This window comes from Xenopus laevis, chromosome 1S (genome assembly GCF_017654675.1).
Source record: "Xenopus laevis strain J_2021 chromosome 1S, Xenopus_laevis_v10.1, whole genome shotgun sequence".
NCBI lineage: Eukaryota > Metazoa > Chordata > Amphibia > Anura > Pipidae > Xenopus > Xenopus laevis.
This window is the reverse complement of record NC_054372.1, coordinates 129,820,802-129,844,195: the sequence shown is the minus strand read 5'-3', so window position 1 is coordinate 129,844,195 and position 23,394 is coordinate 129,820,802. Positions and strand designations below refer to the sequence as shown.

At 37.8% G+C, this 23,394-nt stretch overlaps 1 protein-coding gene across 4 annotated transcripts in view; it reads right to left on the bottom strand.

Annotated features, from left to right (window-relative positions):
* Positions 1 to 22,059, bottom strand: part of rnf212b.S (ring finger protein 212B S homeolog) — a 28,543-nt gene extending 6,484 nt beyond the window's left edge. The window contains exons 1-14 of one of the 4 annotated variants that reach the window (XM_041580176.1): positions 21,900 to 22,059; positions 16,905 to 17,009; positions 14,532 to 14,633; positions 10,807 to 10,859; positions 10,146 to 10,220; positions 6,643 to 6,758; positions 6,149 to 6,209; positions 5,939 to 5,970; positions 5,689 to 5,735; positions 2,827 to 2,857; positions 2,671 to 2,728; positions 1,134 to 1,188; positions 894 to 927; positions 180 to 295 (exon numbers count right to left, since the gene is read on the bottom strand). In XM_041580176.1, the coding sequence (XP_041436110.1) occupies positions 180 to 295; positions 894 to 927; positions 1,134 to 1,188; positions 2,671 to 2,728; positions 2,827 to 2,857; positions 5,689 to 5,735; positions 5,939 to 5,970; positions 6,149 to 6,209; positions 6,643 to 6,758; positions 10,146 to 10,220; positions 10,807 to 10,859; positions 14,532 to 14,633; positions 16,905 to 16,944 (820 nt within the window). In that variant the 5' untranslated portion in view covers positions 16,945 to 17,009; positions 21,900 to 22,059. Of the gene's footprint in view, positions 1 to 179; positions 296 to 893; positions 928 to 1,133; positions 1,189 to 2,670; positions 2,729 to 2,826; positions 2,858 to 5,688; positions 5,736 to 5,938; positions 5,971 to 6,148; positions 6,210 to 6,642; positions 6,759 to 10,145; positions 10,221 to 10,806; positions 10,860 to 14,531; positions 14,634 to 15,875; positions 15,950 to 16,904; positions 17,010 to 18,106; positions 18,302 to 21,899 lie in introns of those variants that run through there. The other 3 variants (XM_041580175.1, XM_041580177.1, XM_018243909.2) reach the window with 3 other exon arrangements.
* Between the last annotated feature and the right edge of the window lie 1,335 nt (positions 22,060 to 23,394).

Below are 23,394 nucleotides of genomic sequence, written 5' to 3'. Positions count from 1 at the left end.
TTTACTGATAAAGGGCTGTGGTTGCCTTGGGCTGGTAAGTCCTAAACATAATGTACAATATTTATAGCCTACTTCTTTAGTTAAGCTTTAGTTTTCCTTTGAGAACTAATTTTCATTTTAGAATAAATCTTTTATTTTATCATCACAAACAGCCAACATTACAGGGTTTATTTCATTACCTGAGAGTAGTTGAGGAGAGTTATTGGCAAGTTGGGTTTGACTATAATCTCTGGATACATTAGAGAGTTGTTCCAAAAGAGGGACATTTAGTACAGAAGAAGACTGTGACGTTGCACTGTAAAAAAATAAACAGATTTTGTCACTAAGGTTTCCATTAAAAACAGATAGCAAAAATAGAATTCTACTTAAAAACAACTTGAAAAAAACCATTGTGGATAAATAGTGTCCTGGATCACTTTAGAACTAGAAGTTAGTGTCCCTTGGGCAAACATGGATTCTTTTCTGTGTCAGTTTGCATATGTAAATAAATGAATCATTTATGGTTACCCAAAGGGCACTACATTTGTTTGTACAAATATGGGATCTGTTATCCCGAAACCCCTTTATCCAGAGGTTTTTAATTATGAAAAGGCCATCTCCCATAGACCCCATTATAAGAAAATAATCCAAATTTTTAAAAATTATTTCCTTTTTCTCTGTTATAATAAAACAGTACCTTGTACTTGATCCAAACTAAGATATAATTAATCTTTATTGGAAGCAAAACCAGCCTATTGGGTTTATTTAAATGATTTTATAATAGACAAAGTATGAAGATCCAAATTGCGGAAAGATCCGTTATCTGGAAAACCCCAGGTCCCGAGCATTCTGGATAACAGGCCCCATATGTATAGTATAAATTTCATCTAGTGATCATGAACTGTTTTTCTTACCGATGGGAGAAACTGCTTGTAGACATTGGAGATCCTAAAAATAAACTACAATCAGAAATTTTGACATGGATAAAATGTTTAGATATTAAAGAAAACAGTTTATTCTTTATGATGAGATATCTAGAAAAGAAATAAGGCCATAGCGCCAATTTCGAAGCATGGAATGAAAATGGTCTAGCATATTTTCTTGCTTATTGACCCATGTTCCAGTGTTTTCATTCATGGTGCACTCATGCTTACCATAACTGGATATTGGTGTGGTTCTTTCCTGTACTCTGCCTGCTGATACTGGCTGCTGTAAAAAGATATGTATAGTATTATATCAACACTGCTGTCTCATGTCACACCAAACACTTGGGGGCAAATGTATCAAGGGTCAAATATCGAGGGTTAATTAACCCTCGATATTCGACTGGGGAATTAAAATCCTTCGACTTCAGGCCCGGATTTGTGGCAAGGCCACATAGGCCCGGGCCTAGGACGGCAAAAAATAGGGGCGGCATGCCGCCCAGCCGCATTGTGGGGATGTGTGCGTCTCCATTCAATGACACCATCTGCACCGGTGCTTTTTCGCCGGCACGCTGGGAAGGGGAAGTGTAGGCGGGCGCTAGGACCGCGCGGCCGTCTGGTCGGACCATGCGGCCTAGGGGCGGCCGGGAAACAAATCCGGCGCTGTTCGACTTCGAATATCGAAGATGAAGGATTTTGCGCAAATAGTTCGATCGAACGATCGAAGGAATAATCGTTCGATCGAATGATTAAATCCTTCGAATCAAACTATTCGAAGGATTTTAATGCATCAATCGAAGGATTATCCTTCGACCAAAAAAAGTTAGCCAAGCCTATGGGGACCTTCCCCATAGGCTAACATTGACTTTGGTAGCTTTTAGGTGGCGAACTAGGGGGTCGAAGTTTTTTCTTAAAGAGACAGTACATCGACTATCGAATGGTCAAATAGTCGAACGATTTTTAGTTCGAATCATTCGATTCGAAGTCGTAGTCAAAGGTCGAAGTAGCCCATTCGATGGTCGAAGTAGCCAAAAAAACACTTCGAAATTCGACGTTTTTTTTCTTCTATCCTTCACTCGAACTTAATGAATGGGCACCTTGCAGTATAGACACATATATTAGCTATGCCATCTACTAATGTCTCTATAGGTGAAGCTGACAGTTGCGATGGCATTAGGCCATTATGTATGATACAATTGTCTATTAACTAGGTCAATCATGCATCCAAAATGGCTTCTGGTATCTGTGCAAGACTTTTGAGGTAATCCATCCTTGAATATGTCAGAAACTTGTTGGATGCCATAGGCCCTTTTTTGGTGTTACTGAGCCTTTTAGGTTCAAGTTTTTTATGATTCACAAATGCAGTTAAGCAATTCTCAGCCCTTATCCTTTGTTGCTCCCTCAATAACTGTAGACTGTTCTTTAATCTTTTTCTAATATCCTGTGAGTAGCCAACTTAAACACAGTGTGGGGTGTCGGTAGGGTTTACTTACCAACAAGTGCAGTTGCCGATAACACCCAATTAGCTTTAAACAGTTTACTACATAATATGAAAGCAAATATCTGATTGGTTGCTATGGGTAATGACATTGGTGAACTGGTGAAATTTTAATAAAATTCTACACAAATACAATATCATCTGGGAATAGTACATTTATATATCATTCTATGAAGACATACCCAGCTGTATAGTTTGGCTGCACTATGTTTGGATATATTTGGATTTTTCTATTCTAGCAAAATAGGCCTTTAGCGAGCAGACACTTACACTCTGTCCTCCTGAGCGTGATACTCCACGTAGCAGTGATTCCACTGAAGACGGATGGCTTTAAAAAAAAAAGGGCAATGGTCATGCTTGTCTGCTCTTCATCATCAAAGCTAAATTGAATAGAGACAGTTAACATCTCTAATATAAACTCCATACCTTATATCATGGTTGCTCTGCTGAGGAGTAACTGAAAAGATTTGAGCACAAAAAGTTAAGTAACAGGTTTAGATAGACTAATAGCCATTTTATAACAAGAAATTATCTATGATAATGATTTAGAGTGAAGGAATAGCCACATCATTATTTCTCTGCTATAATCCATGGACTTCATATTATATTTTGTGTGGTTTGTCAATTATATGCATTCGTATTCTGCCTATTTACAGCCTGCAAGTGAAAATGCTATATTGTTGTCACCCCAACGACCAAAATCAGATTGACTGAATTGAATCCAACTATATTGTTATTAGGGTTGCACCGAATCCAGGATTCGGTTCGGGATTCAGCCTTTTTCATCAGGATTCAGCTGAATCCTTCTGCCAGGCCGACCCGAATCCAAATTCTAATTTGCATATGCAAATTAGGGGCAGGGAGGGAAATCGGGTGACTTTTTGTCACAAAACAAGAAAGTAAAAAATGTTTCCCCTTCCCACCCCTAATTTGCATATGCAAATTAGGATTTGGATTCGGTTCAGTATTCAGCCGAATCTTTCTCAAAGGATTTGGCCAAATCCGAAATAGTGGATTCGGTGCATCCATAATTGTTATTATTATGTTCAGGCCCGGATTTGCGGCAAGGCCGCATAGGCCCGGGCCTAGGGCGCAAAAAAAATACGGGCGGCATGCCGCCCAGCCGCATTATGGGGACGTGTACGTCCCCATTCAATTACAGCAGCTGCGCCTGGTCGGACCGCGCGGCCTAGGGGCGGTCGTCAATGAAATCCGGCGCTGATTATGTTCTTATATTTTTCAGGAAGCAGCATGTTGGAAGATCTGTATCATTATGTCACCTCAAAAATCCATTGCTTGGAAATGTGTGCAATTACCCTTATCTTTCTTTTCAGACCCTCTACGATGCATATGCCATTCTGACTTTCATACTGCCAACTATATTGCTGGTATAATTTTAACAACAAACGTTTTTAATTTTTCAAAGCACAAAAAATTAAGCCCAGTTGAAAATTGTCTTTTGAGGTGAACTACCCCTAGTTAGTAGGTCACATTTATTTTGTTATCCTTATTATGTCTTTCTAAAACGCGTGGGGGGTTCACAACTGTTCTAAATTGATACATTAAAGGCAGCTGTTAGAATTGATACAATAGTTGCTAATATTTCACAGAAACTGCTGAGAAATGTATCAGCTAATGTAGCAAATCATAATTGTAATTCAGAATCTGCACCTGGATTACTCTGTGGATTATTACTGTAGATTTCAAGGATAAAGTCTTTGTACAAAGGTTAATATCAATGTTGGCCTTTTGGCCAAGTGATGTGGAGTTTGGGACTTTGAATTTTCTAAGGGGAGTCCAACTGCCCTTTATTGTGTGCTTTTTGAAGCACTTTTGCATGGGGCTTCAATTACTCAAAGTTTCCAAAGTTTCTCAATTTATGAGGCACTTCAGGACAAGACTGGAGTTAAGAAATGTGGGCTGTTTATGGCTGCATAAATACATAACCTTTATAGGACTGCAGTCAAATATTTGCTGCCCTGACATAGACATAGTGACATCACAATCTTACGATTTTGCCATAAAGTTATTTGCCTGATGCTTTTACCAATCTGAACCTCCATGTTTCTCTATTTGGGGCTGACATGTTTGTGCTGTGATAGTTAGTGTAAAAAAGACATGTTGAAAAGGAGCAGTCAGGATGGCAAAACTGTCAGATTTAGGTACTACAAGTAACATATGGCCTATAGATAACTTTCAATGTATATTAAGATTTTGACAAGTAGTTTGTTAGTGTTAATTTAAAGATACATTTCATATTTACTCATGTATTTAAATATGTTTTTTTTTGTCCTTTTATCTGGGGTTTGTTTGTCCTTTTACATATTTTAACTAGTTATCTTACTATAAAATGCATGTGCTGGATTGCTAAACAGTCTAGGTCCTGGGAGAATACTCTCTGAAACACATGTATTTGATAGATGTCTCCTTAATATGGCTCTAGTAACCCTTTCTTTGGGTCTGCAACAGCGCAGAATAGAAATTATCTGTACAATATGATTAGTAGTAGATACACATTCTCTTATAACTAAAGGAAAGGCAGACTAGCAAAGAATTTCCAATTTCTAGTGGGAAATTATCTCATCAACTCCTATGGGTGTCAGACTGTCAGTATCATCCATGTGCAGATGACACCTATATCTTCACTCCATTCTGGTTCTTGGATTGCCTTGTTGTGTTCTCCCCCCCCCCCTATTTTTGCTAAAAACTTAACATGGCCAAAACAACTAAAACAGCTAGCAATGTTTGTATGCACATATCTAAATCAGTAATGGCCACCATTCAAACACTGCACAGGTTTATTATCATGCAATGATTGAAGGAAAAGTGTAAAATTTTGTACCCCATAGTGCTTTTGCACTTACGGTAAAGGTTAACGTTGCACAACATACATAAGGTAAGACTTTTTTATGCACAAAGACTACAAGGGAATACCTCTACTACCGGGATCCAGATACTCACAACATGTCACTTGCATTCAGTTTAGGAACATTAGATCAAGCAAGTGAAATGTTCTAATGCTTACTGAAAACTCATCTCTTCAAACAAGCATAAAACCTAGCTCTTCAAATGACAGAATCCACTTGGACTTATCACTCTTCCAACCTTTTCCCACAATATACACTTATACACAATATACACTTGTTTGAAGACTCAACTTAAACATAATGTGGCATTTGAACACTGATTTAAATTCAAGACCTAAGACAGTATTAATCCATATAGTCGCTTACAAAAGGTTGCTGATAACAAAGTCATAATTTTGATAAGAGTACAGTTTTCATTTACCTGTCTGAGAAGGAGAGGTGATGGCAACAGGTCGAGGTGTGCACAACCTAACAGGACAAATACAAAGACACAAAATTAGTTCAGAAAGCACAATACTGGTGGGAAGAGTCTCCTTAAGGAAACCATACAAAGTTTTCAACGTAGACTTGCAGCAATACCTCTTCTTACCACAAAGCAGCACTCTGACATTAATAAAAACATTTGCTTAGCATTTGTTCAGTGAAAAATAGAAATAAGTATCTTAATGCACCTGTTGTTGTTTTGTGATCTACTCAGGGAACCCTAAAAAAAAGAAAGAGGGAAGCCACACACATGAAAGAAAAGCACTGGGAAATGCATTGTTTTTATATCTCGACATCCATTAATTTCAATGATAATTTAAGTGAACAATAATTAATTTAGTTAAGAAAAATCATTTACAAAATCTACCTTCAGCATAGTAAAAATAATCTTCCATTACCTTAAGGGCACTAACCAGTGTCCTGAGTTCAGCATTGTCTTTTTTCATGGATTTCAACTCACTTTAAGAAAAAGGAATATGTCACTAACTGTGGATAAAATGGCAGTTGTGCCTTTAATAGTCCCAGAAAACAGCATTCACAAGCACAAGGGCCGAAAGCAGACTTTCTTCTCATACTTCAATCCAACTACAACTAGATCAGTATATATAGATATAAAAGATTAGGAGAATAAAGAGGTTGAGTGAGGAGAAGAGGAATAATAATTTGGAAACTGGGCCCAAGGTCTAAGATTTTCTGGTGGGCCCCTGGCATCCCAGTCCGACACTGATCACAACATTTCAACTAGTCAAGGAAGAATGTTTGCTGGTTCCTTTATTGGGACAAATGATTCACCAACTTTGTTCTAAAATCTTCATGCTAATATACAGTTGTTAGATCATCTTAAGAAAATATGCTGTATATGCAATCATACATATATTTTATATTTTAATACCTTTCTTGGCTGTTGACCTTCTGAAGAGCATCTTGCAATGCACGCTGACTCTTGCAAAGGTAATGTTTATAAAAGGCCAATTGGAGTGCAAACTGCTGCTTTTGGAAGCTTGACACCTGTAAGCAGTTGAGATAAATGATACCTAACAGAGAAAGTTTTCCTTAACCAAAACATTAACTACACTTATACACTTGAATTTCACCCTTGTTCGCCTGTGCTTAATTCTCCTGCATTCCACTGCAGCAAAGCGCAGGACCAAATGCAGTCTAGTCCTTTTTATGCAAAATACACTTATTACTCAGCTGCTGCAGTCTACACATGCCTGTCAAGGCCTGTCAAGGTGTTCCTGTTGGCATCCATTAGATTCCTGTTGGAGCACAATTATTTTACATTTGATTCGGTATATTATCTGCAGAGATGTGGGACAGCAATGGGGGCGAAATTTGCTCCCTCCTACGCCAACCTTTATTTGGGCTGGTGGGAGGAGACCCACATCTCTGCAGATATGAGGAAATCTTTGAGATTATACACACGTTATATAGACGATCTACTATGTGTTTGGAAAGGGGATGAAATGAGTTTCATAACCTTTGTACAGAAGTTAAATCAGAACTAATTAAATTTAAAGTTTACAAGTGAATATAGGTCAAAAACAATTGAATTTCTGGATGTGAAACTAATGGTGGTAGATAAGGAAATACAAACCACTATTTTTATGAAGTCGTGTAGTGGGAACACACTACTGCATGCCACCTCCTGCCACCCTAAGAATTTGGTGGGTGGGATACCTGTGGGCCAGTTCCTCAGGCTCCGGAGGAACTGCTCCACCGATATGACATTCCAGGAACAAGCAGAGGAGATGAAGGAGAGGTTTTTAGAACGAGGCTATGGACGAAAAACTGTGGATAGGGCCTATCAGAGAGCAAGACAAACAGAAAGGAGGAGTCTACTGAGTGTGAACCAATGGGTGAGAAAAAGAAAAAAGTAAAACAAGGGCTATCAGAAAAGGTCCCATTTGTAACTAGGTATAGTAAACAGTTTTATATGGTATTGGATATAGTGAAGAAATACATCCTGATCCTATATGCAGATGATGATTTCCATAAAATACTAAATACTAATAGGAGGAGTTAACAGTATACCAAGGCGGTCTCATACATTGAGGGATCATTTATCACCAAGTATGTACAGGGAAACGAATAGGGGAGATCAAAGAAATAAGGGTTTTTTGAAGGTAGAAGGTAGCCATAAATGTGGTAGTCGTAGATGTATAACTTGTCAACATATGAAAATTTCAAAAGAATTTAAGTCTACGGTGACAAACACTAGCTTTAAAATAAGAGACTATATCAATTGTCATACATCCACAGTGGTCTACTTGATAACATGTCTGAAATGTCAGAAACAATATGTGGGCTGCACAAGTAGAACGCTAAAGGAGCGAATACGGGAACATCTGAGTCAAATAAAAAATCCAAAAACAGTTGAAAAGAGTAATATAACGAGACATTTTTCAAAATGTAATGGAAGTGATGTAGCGTACTTTTCTGTACAGGGAATAGAAAAAGTAAGATTGGGTAATAGAGGAGGAAATTTGGCAGGGCTGTTAGCAAAAAGAGAACTGTTTTGGATTTTCTATTTGCATACTCGGTTACCACTAGGTTTGAACTACGAGTTTGATGTAACATGTTTTACATAAATTATAATGTAACTAGATATGTCTATAATGAGGTGGATATAGAGCTATATGGGGCAGATAAGAGAATGTGACATATACAAATAATAATATTAGAGGAGAACCTAATGTAATGGGGCAGTGATTGCCATTAAAATACTTGTTTAAATGTGGGTATCCTAATATGTGAATTAAATAGTTCTGAGATGTCATAGAGTATAGGCAGAGAAACAATGTTAATATGACCAATTTGATGGGATATGTATGTTGCTTTAAGAAAAGAAACGTGAGGTGGCAACACTTGATTGGTTTTAATGTTTGGGGAGGGATTTCCTGGGGTATAAATTTTGTGACCAAATGTAACAACAGTAATGCCTATGAATATGTGCCTGTGGGTGTGAAACGCGTAAGGCGGAGCATCAATTGGTCTGTATGCCTACTTTTTAATATTTATGCTAAATAAAGAGTGATTTTTTAACTTTGAGAGTATTGACTGGGAATATATTTTTGGACTTTAGTCCTTTTTATGGACCCGTGCTGACACAGGCACCTCCAGATGCCAAATGCAAGTGAAATACAACATGATGTGGGTGTTTTGTCCTGCTCAAAGCAGTGCCTTGTTTACCCTAGCAACCAGTCAGTGGTTTGAATGAGAGCCTGAAAGATGGATAGAGCAGGGCTTGAATATAAAGACAAGTAATAAAATGCAACAATAACAACACAATTGTAGAAGCTAGAACAATAGAAATCTGGCTGCTTGGAGTCAATGACTCCCATTTGAAAGCTGGAAAGAGGCAGAAGAAGAAGGCACATAATTCAAAACCTATAAAAATCTAAAAAGAAAAAAAAAGTCTAATTGAAAATTTGCTAAGCATAGGCCATTTTATAAAATACTTCTTTTTAAGTATTAAGTTAACTTAAAGATGAAATACCCCATCAAAAACATTTTTGTAAGAGTCAGAACTGGGGATCAAAAAAGGGAGAAACAATGCTAATTCCGATTGAAATTACATTAAAAAATGCCTTTAAAAACATTGAAAATCTGAAAGTTGCTTATAATGACATTTTTGGGTAGAGCTGATCAACAGCTAACTTCAAATGCACATGCTCCTGATGAGCAGTCACTGGAAAGAGAACATTTGCAAACCCGGCACAATTGGGGGGTCCATATTGGTACAGTTTGAGAGCAAGGAATTTGGAGTGGACATAGGATTTTAAAATCTAGAATTTTAAAATCTCACAGATAGCCAAGTCACCCAGAACATTCTTGTTTAATGTAACTAGCTCCATTTAGAATAGCTGCACAGACAAATCCATAGGGGAACAAGAAATAGCATGTACAGAGACTTTCATATACAGTATACTAAGGTATATGCTGTATTTGTCTAGCTCCCACATAATTATGCTGTGCTTCACAAAGATTGTTCATTATTCACATCTCTTCTGATCACTAAAAACAAAGCAAAATCCATGGAGGACACAAAGGGGCAACATTTCTTTAGCACATTATAACAGACATTATAAGCAAAATTATTAAATGCACAGAGGAAAAATTGCAAATGGTACCTAATTTGAACTGCAATTTGCAAATTCGGTTAGTAGGCAATGCGCTGTTCCACAAGAAAGTATTGGTATATTTATTTCTATTGACAATATTTTTCTTTTTTGTGATATTTTTGTATGCAGTTGAGAGACTGAAAAAGAACGGCAGGAGAGAGACATTCTAAAGGGCTAACTAATTCTAAGTTTGTTGTAGGCAATGCAAATAAGTAGGAAAGCCAGACTATAGCTTTTGAGCTCTTGACTGCATCATATTTACAGAACACACCTGAGCCAAGTGATCAAAGTACTTCTGGGCTATCTGCTTGTGATTTCTGAAAAATATCTTCTCCTGAGCTTTCATCTATTTAAAGAAAAAAAAAACTATTAATTACATTCATACAAAAAAAAGAACACAAAAGCTAATGCATATTGTTAAAAATATGACATCTTGTATCTAGAGACCTGTTTTCCAGAAAGCCCCAGAACATGGCAATGCCATTTCCCATAGTGTCCTATTTAAACAAATAACCACATCTGCATAATGTGTAAAGTAGCATTTACAGGGGAAAAATAAACATATATATATATATATATATATATATATATATATATAGATATATCGATATATATACAGTATATATATATCACAAACATTTCCGATTCTGTGCAAAATCGAAACGTTGGTCCACTAATAAACCTCTGAATGATTTGGTTTTCTGTTCAAGTCCGATTAATTATGGAGTGCCGTCGTCAATAGTATTATTTGAAATTTTAAGACTGGCACCCAGCTTTCGGATTCTACTTATGTTTGAGCGTTCCTATTCATTTGGACTATATATATCAATCAAACTTTTGAGCTGATGGATATTACTCAGCAGGATATTTGTGGTGCAAAATGTTTTTTTCAGTGCCTCATAAAGCAATATTTTTGAATTCCACACACTCACATTATCTGATAGGGACAGGTGTCTGCAGGCTCTTTTGCACACGCTGCATTTATCTGCAAAGGAGAAGAAAATGGTCAACGTTAGATATTAACTACTATAAAGTGCTAGCTCAAAGTGCGAGGGGCAGGGTTCAAATGCTATTCAGCAACATCCACTAAGCATGCAAGCCAGGTGTTATACTGGGGACAGGAAAAATTGTGCTGCTGTTTTAGTAATCTTCATATATTACAGTATATGAGATATAAAAAACACACAAATCTAGACTAACAAAAGATTTTGAAATCCTACCATGTCTAAATACAAATGCTCTTTTTTTTACTTGAAAAACATAGAAGTGTACATATTTATTCCGTAGACCTTTCCCACAATTGCATTTAAACTGCCCCAGCAGTTGTCACTCAAAGGGGGGAATTCACAAAAGTGTCGGTAAAAAAAGTAACCCAGAAGTGGCGGTTGACAAATTTGTAAAATGTCGTATGAACGGCAAATTCACAAAGGCAGATGTTACCATCTCTGAATGTCTCGTAAGTCTGACAATTTTCTAAAATGTCGTATATCTTTTCATCGTACAAACGACATTTACCAAGACTTTTTAAACGACAATTTGTCTGACATTTTCATTTTGGAGAGCCTAAAGTGTCTGAAAAATTGTCGGTAAAAAAAATGAGTTTACGAGTAATTCATAAAAATGGCGGGAAAAGTGGCGCCGAAAAAACCACGCCCACTTTTAACGACACTAATTCAAAAGTGTCGCACATGTCGGAAAATTGGCGGAGAAATGCTCTGTGAATTTGTTGGCTGTTGCTACGACACTTTTTACGACATTTTAAAGACATTTTTTCGTTCCCGACACTTTTGTGAATTCCCCCCAATGTGTGCTTACTGACTGGCACGGGGGATATTGCTTCTTTTGACAAATTTAATGAAGTACTGATACAGAGAAAAGTCATGCAGGCATTCATTCTGTCAAATGCTCCTGGAGTTGAGTCCTAAAGCCTACTCTGCATACCAGCCCATAAACAAAACTCTGATGGGAAGGCATAGAATAAAGGTTGTATTATCCCCTCATTGCATTGAGAGATAGAAGAGTACAGATAGAGTAGGCGATGGATACAGATATTTTGTCCTGAGCCAGTCACCTTTCATTTTTTATGCTGGCATAGACAGTATTGTTTTCATTTGAAGCTCAGAATTGACAAGAAGACACATGTAGAACATGAAACCTGAACCTCACGGACAAAGCCAAGTGATGTGCTCCCTTCTCCAACTACAAAAATAGCTTGTGCCAATGCCCTGGTACTGCAGAATGGTTACCAGACAACTCCTGACAGGGTCAATACAAAGCTAAATATATATGGCATTTTCTCATCATTACCCAGAATAGCCACATGTGAAGCATTTTACATGCAGTGATTCTAATGGATCTGGATGTCAAAGTATTTTCAGGAGCTTTGTCACCAGCATGTGGAGTGTAGAACAGTTGTAGAACATTGTCCCTTATCCTGAAGCAGGCACTGACAGAACCAGCATGTAGAATAACAGCTGTTAGAAGGCAACAGAATATCTTCTTGTGAATATAAAGATTTACGTCCCTATAAAAGAAAATGTCTTACAAATTCTCTAATAATTAGGTGGGATTGGAATAGAGCAATTCTATTGGAAATGTAATGGTATTTTCCAGTGGGTTGTCTCTCTCAGGACCAATCTCCAGCCAAGGTGATTTGTCACTAACCGTGGGTGACACATTTCCTGAAAATATATTGGTATTATGTCAGTATGAAAATCAGTGTAATTCGTTGGATGTACAGGTCTGGGACCTATTATCCAGAATGCAAAATTTAGATCTTCATTCCTCAGTCTACTATAAAATCAATTAAATAAACCCAATAGGCTGGTTCTGCTTCCAATAAGGATTAGTTATATCTTAGTGGGGATCAAGTACAAAGTACTGTTTTATTATTACAGAGAAAAAAAGGAAATAATTTTTTAATTATTTAATTATTGATTATAATGGAATCAATGGGAGGCTGCCTTTCCGAAATGCAGAACTTTCTGGATAATGGATCCTATACCTGTACAGTACTTGGTATTAATTAATAATGTGGGTGTAGAAGAAATGCAATTAAAAGGCCTGCACAGTGCAGTAAAATCCAGAAAAGGCAAGTGAGATTGCAGACTTCAGCAGTTAACTCAGCATTTGTTGAGATCAGCAATCATTTAGGCTTACTTCAACCCTCGTACCCATAAACAAGAAAAAGCAAAAAAGGAAACTGATAAGAAATTTCAAGGAGGGAACAAAAGAACATAATTTTAGCCTCTGTACAATTTTACACAGAACTGGTTAAAACAATTAATATTACTTACTACTTGTTAAGATGTAATGTAACTTTTTTTCTAGAAGTGTATTAAAATATTAAAACTTTTGTAGCAAGGCTGATGCTCATTCAGGTCACATTAAGATTAGAGTACGGAAGGGCAGCTTTGATGTGAGAGTCACCTGATCATGGTCTTAGCATAGGTTTTGAAATAATACTATGCACATGGGTCTGACCACAAAAACCACATATAACATTGCCTGTGAGAAATGACCTGTCACCTTCTTATCCTCACATGCCCAATCACTCATCAGCAACATAGCTTTTAAGTTACAATTGCATAGCATTTTATTCTCTCTTGAGATATATATATATATATATATATATATATATATATATATATATATATATATATATATATATATATATATATATATATATATATATATATATATATATATATATATATATATATATATATATAGGCCGGTGCCACAGCCGAAACATTAATTTATTGTTTTCAATAAAACTACTGTTATTTTCATAAGTCCTGTATGTGCGGCTTTCATACCTCAGATTGTGTTCTACTGTTCCTGTGATCTTCATCCAGGCATCCATTTTTTGTGAGTGCCATTTAACAACTGTTGTCATTTTTTTTACAAAAAGTATATATATAAACTATTATGTAATTAAAAATTTATAATAGAGGTCCAGTATTGCTTGCAAGAAGCATGATAACATATGAGCAGTTATGCATCTGTTAGAGCTCTTACATGCAAGCGTTCTTCCTTCATTCCTTTGCAGTGGATCATTCATAGATATGATCTTAGATAGGGAGGCCAAAGCACTCTAGTAATTAGGTTCCCCTATCTAATGTGGTCAGCTCTTGTTAGGTGCTAGCTACATCAGCACTATCCCCAGGAGTAACTGGTGGGAAGGGGGGCAAATACCACATTAATTAATGCCTTCATTTGTCTAGAGCTTCAATGGCACAAAACTTTTAGGGTAATGGTACAGTAGGTGAAATGCAGCACTTCTGCGTGCCTGTCACTAGGCAGGGCCCATCTCTTGGGTGAATTTTAGAACTCTGCTACTCTCCCACAAAGGCAAAAATACTAAGTTGGCAAAAACCGAGAAACTGGCTAGTGTGAAAATACCTTCAGTGCTTGGGTTTGGTTAAGGGCAGTGGCTCACCCTGCTACTTGGGGAGATTAGTCGACCAGCGACAAATCGCCTCTTCTTCAGACGACTAATCTCCCATAAATGCCTTCCGCCGGCTAGATGGCACTCGGATCTCTTCAGCTTTCCGAAGTCGCCCGAAGTTTCCTTGTGAGGCATTCTAGCCGAGATCCTTGTCCTGGGACAGTTCATTCATATTATAAGCAGTCTTATATAGGGAATGGTACTGACCTTGTGTGATGCACTTCTGGCAGAGTATGTGCCCACAGCTGGTGATATAAAAGGTTTCATTCTGATTTAGGAAACACATATTGCAGTGGAACCAGTCCATACCTGAAGAAAAGCAACCTGCTTTATTCACCAAATCTACTTATGGTACATATAACAGTTCTAACAGATTCTCCACCCAAAAACTTTTTTTGCACAGTGAAATAAAATAATATTTCAACTAATATTCAAATCTACCTTGCTTATAATATTTTTGTGTTTTTAACCTTTTTGGAAATTGCAACTAACAGTAGTATCTGTGTGGCCATTTATAGTCTCTTTACTCCCGAAACAATGTTGCAAGTCGTAATAAGACCCGTAGAAGACCTGACCCATGTTACACAGTTTTAAGAGTACTATCAAGAGAACACAAAAGGATAAACCAGCACTGCTTCCAATAACAATTACATTTACAAATAACTTTATGTTAACTTTTAGTATGTTATACAATGGCTAATTCTAAGCAACTTTCAATTAGCCTTCATTTTTTTTCTTTTTTATAGTTTTTGAATGCTTTACCTTCTTCTTATGACTCTTGATAGCTTTCAAATGTGGATCACTGCCCCCCTTCTAAAAAGCAAATGCTCTGCAAGGCTACATATTTATTGCTGCTACTTTTTATTACTCATCTTTCAATTCAGGCCATCTCCTATTCATATTCCAGTCTTTTATTCAAATCAATGCATGGTTGCCAGGGTAATTTAAACCCTAGTAACAAGATTGCTGAAACTGCAAGGTGGAGAGTTATACAGATATTCGTCGGGCAGGCCTGTCGGAGAGCCTTATACCTGCCAAGTCAGTCTGAAGGGACCAAAACACTAGTTTAAATCTGACCATGTATGGCCATCTTTACTGAAGCAAACAAGCTCACAGAAACACACAGACTCACAGAAATATACAACCCCTTATATAGAGGATCAGACAGAAATATACACAACATACACAGTATTTAACACATGAATTCATGCTGATACACATAGGCTGTAACAGATATGGGGTACTCACAATAACACAGAAACACAGCCTCACTCAGAAACAGATGCACAGACACACAGTAACACACAAAGTTACAAAGCCAAAGACAAACACACACATAAACAACTGTCTCTCTCCCAGACAGCAGCTCCCTCTGTGTCTCCCTGTACTTTGTATATGACAAGCAGTCTGAAGAAATGTGTCAAGCAGAAGACACACTTTGGGGATTGCATTGATTAAAGTACATTAAAGTAAGTCATATGACTGAAAACTTTCTATCTTGTTTTTCCCTATTCAATGTCAGTAATACACATTGTGCACAAAGGGCCTAACCTGCAGGATATGGTACAGTAATACTGTTTCCTCCTATGCACTTCCTGCTGTTCATTCGCTGCTTCCTCCTCTTTACCCCGCCCACCCGTAGTTCACAACAACTAATTCAGCAGTCAGCCATGCTTCCCACCTAGTTGAGAGAGAATTTTGGTGCTGTGCTTAATGCTCTGTCCACAAGAAAACCTTCAGCAGTAACTTTGGCAGGGATAAAACGATTTAAAATAAATTTTATGTGAAAAAGGTCAGAGAAGCTGTACTTAATATCCCAAGCCTTCATTAATGGACATGTACAATAAACTATAAATTTACAATTGTATTATACTGTGCATGCTCAAGTCTACCAATGGGATTCCTTGGAATTCAGAATACCTACAATGGTACTGTAGATTACTGGGCCAGAGCACTTTTGCCAAAAAAGGCTTGGAATAGAAATGTAGGAATTTATTTACTAGTTATAGACTCCCAAAAGAATATTCCTTGTCCATAAGCAAGGATAGGGAAGGGATATATTCCTCAACTTATAATTATACCTTTCATTGTAGGTTGAGGAATGCTGGGAGTTGTAGTCCAGCACCATCCGAGGACTCAATGTTAAGAAACAGATTGTAAGGTTAACGAGCTGGCAAAATTTGAGAAACTCTCAGCTAGAACTGAACGACAAAATCAATCCTTTAGGGACACATGGCTACGGTGGTTTCTATTTAGAGACTCAGATACATACAAACAACATAGCCAGGGTACCTGCTAGAGGGCTAGATATTCACAGCATGTTCTTAGAAACCAGATTATTCCGTCCCCAAATCAATAAACCATTCCCTGTGATGACCATTCAGTTAGATGTGCAACAATGACCTATAGGAATACTTTCTGTGGTAAATCTAGGTAATGGGCAGTCCCTATACTTCTTGGCTCTCCGATACCGCATATTACTGTATGGCATTTTATACTTCATAGCGTGTAATTGTTCTGTGCTGACATGATCCATGACTGTAGATATTTCTATGCAACCACTGTGTGGCAACCCCTCACCTTTATTTGTTTTGCATTTTTTTTCCTTTTGTTTTGCCATATACCCCTCCTCCTTTCTTTCTTCTGTATCCCCCTCCTTTTGTTGGAAATCTCTTCAATAAAAAACTATTGAACGAAAAAACAATTACAAATAAAAACAGACCTAAAATTCTAAAAAAAAAAAAAAAGAAACAGATTGTTGTTAGAGGATATAAGGCATAATATACCACAGGGCTAACAGCTAAAATAAAGCAGGGTGGATTAATTGTATGGTACTGCAGAAATTTGACTATACAGCACATGATAACAAAGCTACAATTGCTACACAATGCGCAGTGGCGTAACTAGATGTTACTGGGCCCCACAGCAAAATAATTTTAGGGCTCCCAAAATATCCAGTGGTTGCCCTGTATTAACAATATATATTAAAATTCCTAATTTATTAGAGCCTTATGGGGCCCCCTATGCCTCTTGGGCTCCCCTGCAGCCGCAGGGTCTGCTTCCTCTGTAGTTACGCCCCTGACAATGCATGTAGCTAGCTGTATTATTTGCATTCAATAACTGAACCACAGCATCACCTCACTTTTAAACTCAATTACAAATGATAGCAATGTGCAAATATGAATGTAGTCTTCTTCTACACATGTTGCGCTAATGTTTTCTTCTGGCACAGCAGCTCTTGTCCCCCTAATGAATCTCTCCGTACAGGCATTTTTACTCATCATATCACATATGTTTAAATAATGACCCTACTCTAGCTACTGGCACCTTCAACCCACTCACTGCCAATTTGCCATTTCAATTTTCTTTGTAGGCAGCTGATTGGCTTTAATGGTATTGAAACAAAAATTGTAATATTTTCTTGCTTGTAGTAGGTAATCCTTGGTGCTAGTGGTACTAGTATCTGCCTGGCCTGTTTCCACAGGTTAACAATAAAGGAACAATGCGACGGCAAGCCCAAAGTGTCATGAAGTCAACAATCTAGCAATGGAGCAGCCACTCCACGTTGCATAAAATGCGTGTTCTAGCAACTACTTGTAAAAATGTTATGCATTGCTAACTAATATAGTTGATTCAGCTTCTGTTTCCTTAGCAGTCTTACACACAAACAAGACTGGGATTCTTGAACGGGAAAGTTTATCTATAATTGCCATAGAGTTGAGTCAGGTGCCAGGCATTTAAATATTACAGTGGCTGATTATAGAATGTAATGAAAAGTTTACCTTTTTCCTGAAGAAAAGTGCCTCTTCTCCGAGTTATTTGGCTGGGGACTGAGACAGCTCTATGTTTCTTTAGCTCCCAGGTATTCCTAGCATGCTCTTAGGCTGAGCAGATGCACAGTATGGGAAAGTCTTTTACAGTAATAACAATATAATGTACTGTTGTGCTGCACTGTTAAAACTGACATGTTCGCTTCATAAACTCTACTATAGTTTATATAAACAAGCTGCTGTGTAGCCATGGGGTCAGACATTCAAAGCTGAAAAAGGAGAAAAGGCACAGGATAAACAGCTGATAACAGACAAGCTCTGTAGTATACAATGGCATTCTTCAGAACTTATCTGTTATCTGAGTACTCTGTACTCGAATGGCTGCCTCCATTGCTACATAGCTGCTTGTTTATATAAACTATAGTTGTGTTTCTGTTTATTTAAGACATTTTGAGTTTTTGGTGTTCCTTTAAAGGAGAAGGAAAGCTACGGAGGCATTTTATTGCCAATAGATTAGCTGCAATAGTGCAAGCTAGAATGCTATATTTATTCTGTAGAATGTTTTACCATACCTGAGTAAAAAGCTCTAGAAGCTCTCTGTTTGTTTAGAATAGGAGCTGCAGTATTAATGTGGTGTGACATCACTTCCTGCCTGAGTCTCTCCCTGCTCTGGGCTCAGATTACAGTAGAGAAGGGAGGGGGTGGGGGAGAAGAGCAAACTGAGCATGCTCTTGCCCAGGGCAATGAGGTTTAAGCTGAAGGCAGGAAGTCTGATACAGAAGCCCATGTGTACACAATAGAAGGAAAGAAATGCTGTGTTTCTTTTGACAGGGGACTCAGAGCAGCACTACCTTGGGGGTTTACTGGTATATTTAGATGGACCTTTCTGATAAGGCTTACTTAGTTTTAACCTTTCCTTCTCCTTTAAGTCAATTAGTATTGTGCACTTACTGTCTCTCTAGCAAAATAATTTTAGGGCAGCATTATATTTTGGGAATAAGACATTTTTTATACCTCTGGGTCCCTATACATCCTGGACCACACAGCAGTCACAGCGTTGGTTTCATCTATAATTACTCCCCTGATATTGCATTTTCTAAGAGAAAAGAGTCTAAGTCTAAGAGTCGAGTCTAAGAGAGCTATGTTTTTTATTCTTTGCAGGACAATTACTTTTAGTGACATTGGCATAAATAAATTGTAATGTAATAAATCTTGCTGTTCTTACAAATAGATTGTTATGTACACCTATTGTGTTGTGATGTACTTTGAGATCCTGACTATATCCATGCCACTTTTCTGCTAATGGAAAATATAAAGCCATCCAGGTTTATAAGTGATGTGAGGGCACTGGGTCATTGACTTTATGACTTTACTGTTTTTGCTTCACTGACCTTTAGAGGCCTGTGTGTGTTTTTTTAATGTGCTGTTGCTGTTAGGGAGAAATTCCTGTGCTTACTAATAGCTTGTTTACTGTCTCCGATTTCAGGCATGTCTTCTGTGTGTGTGAAAACAAAAACATGTACCCTTTCATTAAGAACAACATCCCACTGCCAAAACAAAATCTGGCTGGCAACATGACCATTATTGTGTCTGTAATGCAAAAAAATGTATTTGAGGTCAGCAATTTGTCATGATTTTCTTCACGTGGCAATAGGTGTTCCATGCCATTTAGGTCTTTCATGTAGAGAATCACTATTGGAGGTCCCAAAACGACCCCTTGTAACTGCATGAGCATTCCTCAGTTCCAGCTGATTGCCACTCTGGCAAGTCTTTTGTTATTAAATAGGTTGTTTATGTTTTGATGATTAGGCTGGAGAATTACATGTATTTGCCACTGGGGTCCCACTAGTTAGCTCTGATCCGCTCTGATGTGATGTGAACAGTGCATGATCTGGTCAGTCATGTTGCTGCATCTCTACCATGTTTTTTTAAACAGGAGCAGTCCTGTCATCCTTTGTGGCTGAGATTTAAACTACAAACCACATCACAGATCCTGTTCTTAAATCCATAAATTACAATAGCATGGAGTCATTTTGACTCCTGGTTACTTCCAATTGACTCCAAGAACAACAGACTTGAGAACTCTCAGTTTGTAACTGTTAGCAAAACAATGCATGGTTTAGTTATGAATTTAGTTCACCCCTGTCTGGCATCAGTTATCAAAATGCCTTGGGTGCTATTTCTACTGTAGTGTTATATTTTAAGTGCTCCATCTGCCATTGCCCTTAAAATTACTGGGAGGCAGTGTTCTCAGTTTTGCCCATTTTCCTGCTCACGAAAATATGGGACACTTTCTCTACTAGCACATGCTATTAGCCCAAAGCATAGCAGTTGAAGCAGCATGGAAACATGGAAAGGTGCTATCAGTTCAGGCAGCTGCATCCTTCAGAAGAACTATCATCTTGTTACCTGTGCATTGTTCTGTTGCTAGGCTGCTATGGGGAAAGGGAAGGGGTGATATCACTCCAACTTGCAGTGCAGCAATAAAGAGAGCATGAAGCTTATTAGAGCACAAATCACAAGGCAGAGGGCACTTGGGAAAGTTAGGAAATGGCTTGCCTTATGTCAAATTTCAAAATTAAATATAAAACTAATTTCAGTATAGAATTCTGCAGGAGGAACCCTATTCACTGATTTCACAATGTCTAACTCTTGCAGTTCCTCTCCTAACTTTCCCTCACTCTACACTAGCAACAATAGCAGTACTCTAACACTTATACCATACCTCCCAACTGTCCCTTTTTCGGAGGGACAGTCCCTCTTTTGACAGCTCAAGCCGCAGTCCCTCATTTGTACTGGAAAGTCCCTCTTTTCTCTGCACTGAACAGCCAGAAAAAGAAACAAAGTTTCTCACTTAATTGGCTTTTAGCAGAGAGCCCAGAACAGCTAACAGGTGCAAATAAGATACTTTGTAACAATTTTGAGACACAAAAACACAGTTTAGATAAGGAGAAATATTTTCAAACTTTCATAACCTGCCAAATTTTGTAAAACAAACATGGTAATTAGGGGGTGTGACCACTGAAAGGGGTGTGGTCAAAAAATTGCTGCGCTACGTGCGGAAATTTTTTTTTTGTCCCTCTTTTTACTTCCAAAATGTTGGGAGGTATGCTTATACAACTAGAAGTTAGACAGGTTTAGAAATGTAATTTTATTTTTAAAAAAATGTTTAAAAAAAGGTTTCACAAATGCCCTGAAAATGAAAAAAAGCAAAATGTCAAAAATCAATGTTTGGCATTAACAAAGTACAAAAATCAGCTGGTACCGAAATAATGTATAAAGACTAGAATGTAAGCCCAAATACTGCTTTGAAATAGAGTGAAACGACTGCCATTTCTTTATGCCAGTTGCCTAACAACATAAAGCCAAAAACTGGTATATGAATGCAGTTTATATCAGGTAATATCAAACAAAAGTTTCAGCAATGACTTTACTTGTTCCCAATTGTAAATGTTCAATATTTAGCAGCCAACCCTACCTGACCAGCTCCTGGACGGTCCAGACTTTTCATACAGTTAAGTAGTAAGGATTGGAGCAACATAAGGGGAACCAGGCTCATGGTTTGTCTGTGCATAGTGAAAATCTCTTAATATATTCTTAAAGCAAAACTAACAGTTAATAAGATAAAGGTATCTAATATTATATATGTGAGAATTACATGAGGAGTAAATGGCAGTAGTACATAAAAAGCAACCTACATGTACAGAAATTAACTGCAGGATCATATTATTCAACATCTATTTTAGCCCTGTTTTCCCTGTATGTATACAGCCAGTAGGAAAAATGGGTACAACAGTAAGCTTACATTTTCATGTAGATTGTCCACTTTTTTTCAATTGTGGCAGTTTAGTTTTCTAACTTGTGTCTCTTGTAATTTAACGATGCAAAGAGCAAGTTTGCTGCAGTCTGTTTCCTACATTTCAAGGAAACAACAGGTTTGAATGTGCATGTGTATTTTGCTGACTGTCCTTCATGCCAGGCCAAATATTTGTTATTTCTGGTCACTGGCCTAGGGTCAGACAGTTCCCAACTGCTAAATGTCAGCATTATCAGCAGACAGTTTATCTTGCATATAATGCAGGCTGAGCTACTGGAGCAGAACAACATATGATGTGGCACAGGTAAAAATTAGTGTGTTTGCACCCCCCCCCCAAAAAAAGATAAGTAAGATAGATAAGGGAATATGCAGTATTAATAAGGGAAGTAATATTCTCTATATTTTAAAGCCACTTACTGTGCATGTGATGGAGTGGCAACCATATCAGATTTCATTTAAACTGAAAGGGGCACATACATAAAAAATCTAAATTAAAATAAACTTGGTCACAGCACTCTTCTGAGGACTTAATTACCTTTCATTTTCAGGCACTTTAAAGATATTAATAGCTTTTTGCTGGCAAACAGCACTGTTGACTCAGCAGTTCAACAGTAAAATTACTTAAAAAGCTTTCATTTTTTTATTATTTTTTTTTTAATTACACTTGAACGTGGTCCCAGCTGAGACCAAAACATTGGCTACAATAAATAATTTTTTTTTGTCCAGTGATAAAGAGAGTGTGACCCACTGAAGTAACAGATTATAACACACATCCCAAAGCTTTTAACTAAATTGGCATATCATAACCTTGGATACTGTGTCAATCTCACATAAATTCAAGTAGAGCGACAATACTGTTCTAAGCATTGTCTTAGAAATTTGAAAATTGTGGAATGTCTTATCCAACAAGCTTGATCAGCCCTACATGTTTCAATGTTATAACCAGTGAATGGAATGAAATAGTAAGGCATCACAGAATGTGTTGCTGATTGGGCATGAGCAGGAGTTTGTTTGGAGGGCCCTTCAAAACAACACAAATGGTATGCTTTAGGAACAGGGCTGATCCTATCAAATGTGGGGCCCAATTGGGACCATGTTGGCGGGGCCCCTAGACAAAGTGTTGCTGGCTACTGACACACCAAGTATTTAGGAAAATAAGGGCATACAGGCACAAAATAGAAAGGAAAGTGGCAGACAAGGTAAGAGAGTGAGAGGTATGAAATAGGGGCACATAATAGGGGCACACAGGATAAGAGAGAGAGAGAGGAAATAGGAGAGTGGACTGGGCCAATTAGTTTTGGGCAGGCTGGGCCGATTCAGCTTGGGAGCAGGCTTGGTTGGATTGGGGGCAGGCAGGGCCTATCAAGGTTGGAGGAAAGCTGGGCCTATGAGAGTTGGGGGCAGGCTAGACCTATGGAGTTGGGGGGATAGGCTGGCTTATCAGAGTTGGGGGTGGGCTGGACCTATGGATTTGGGGATGGGC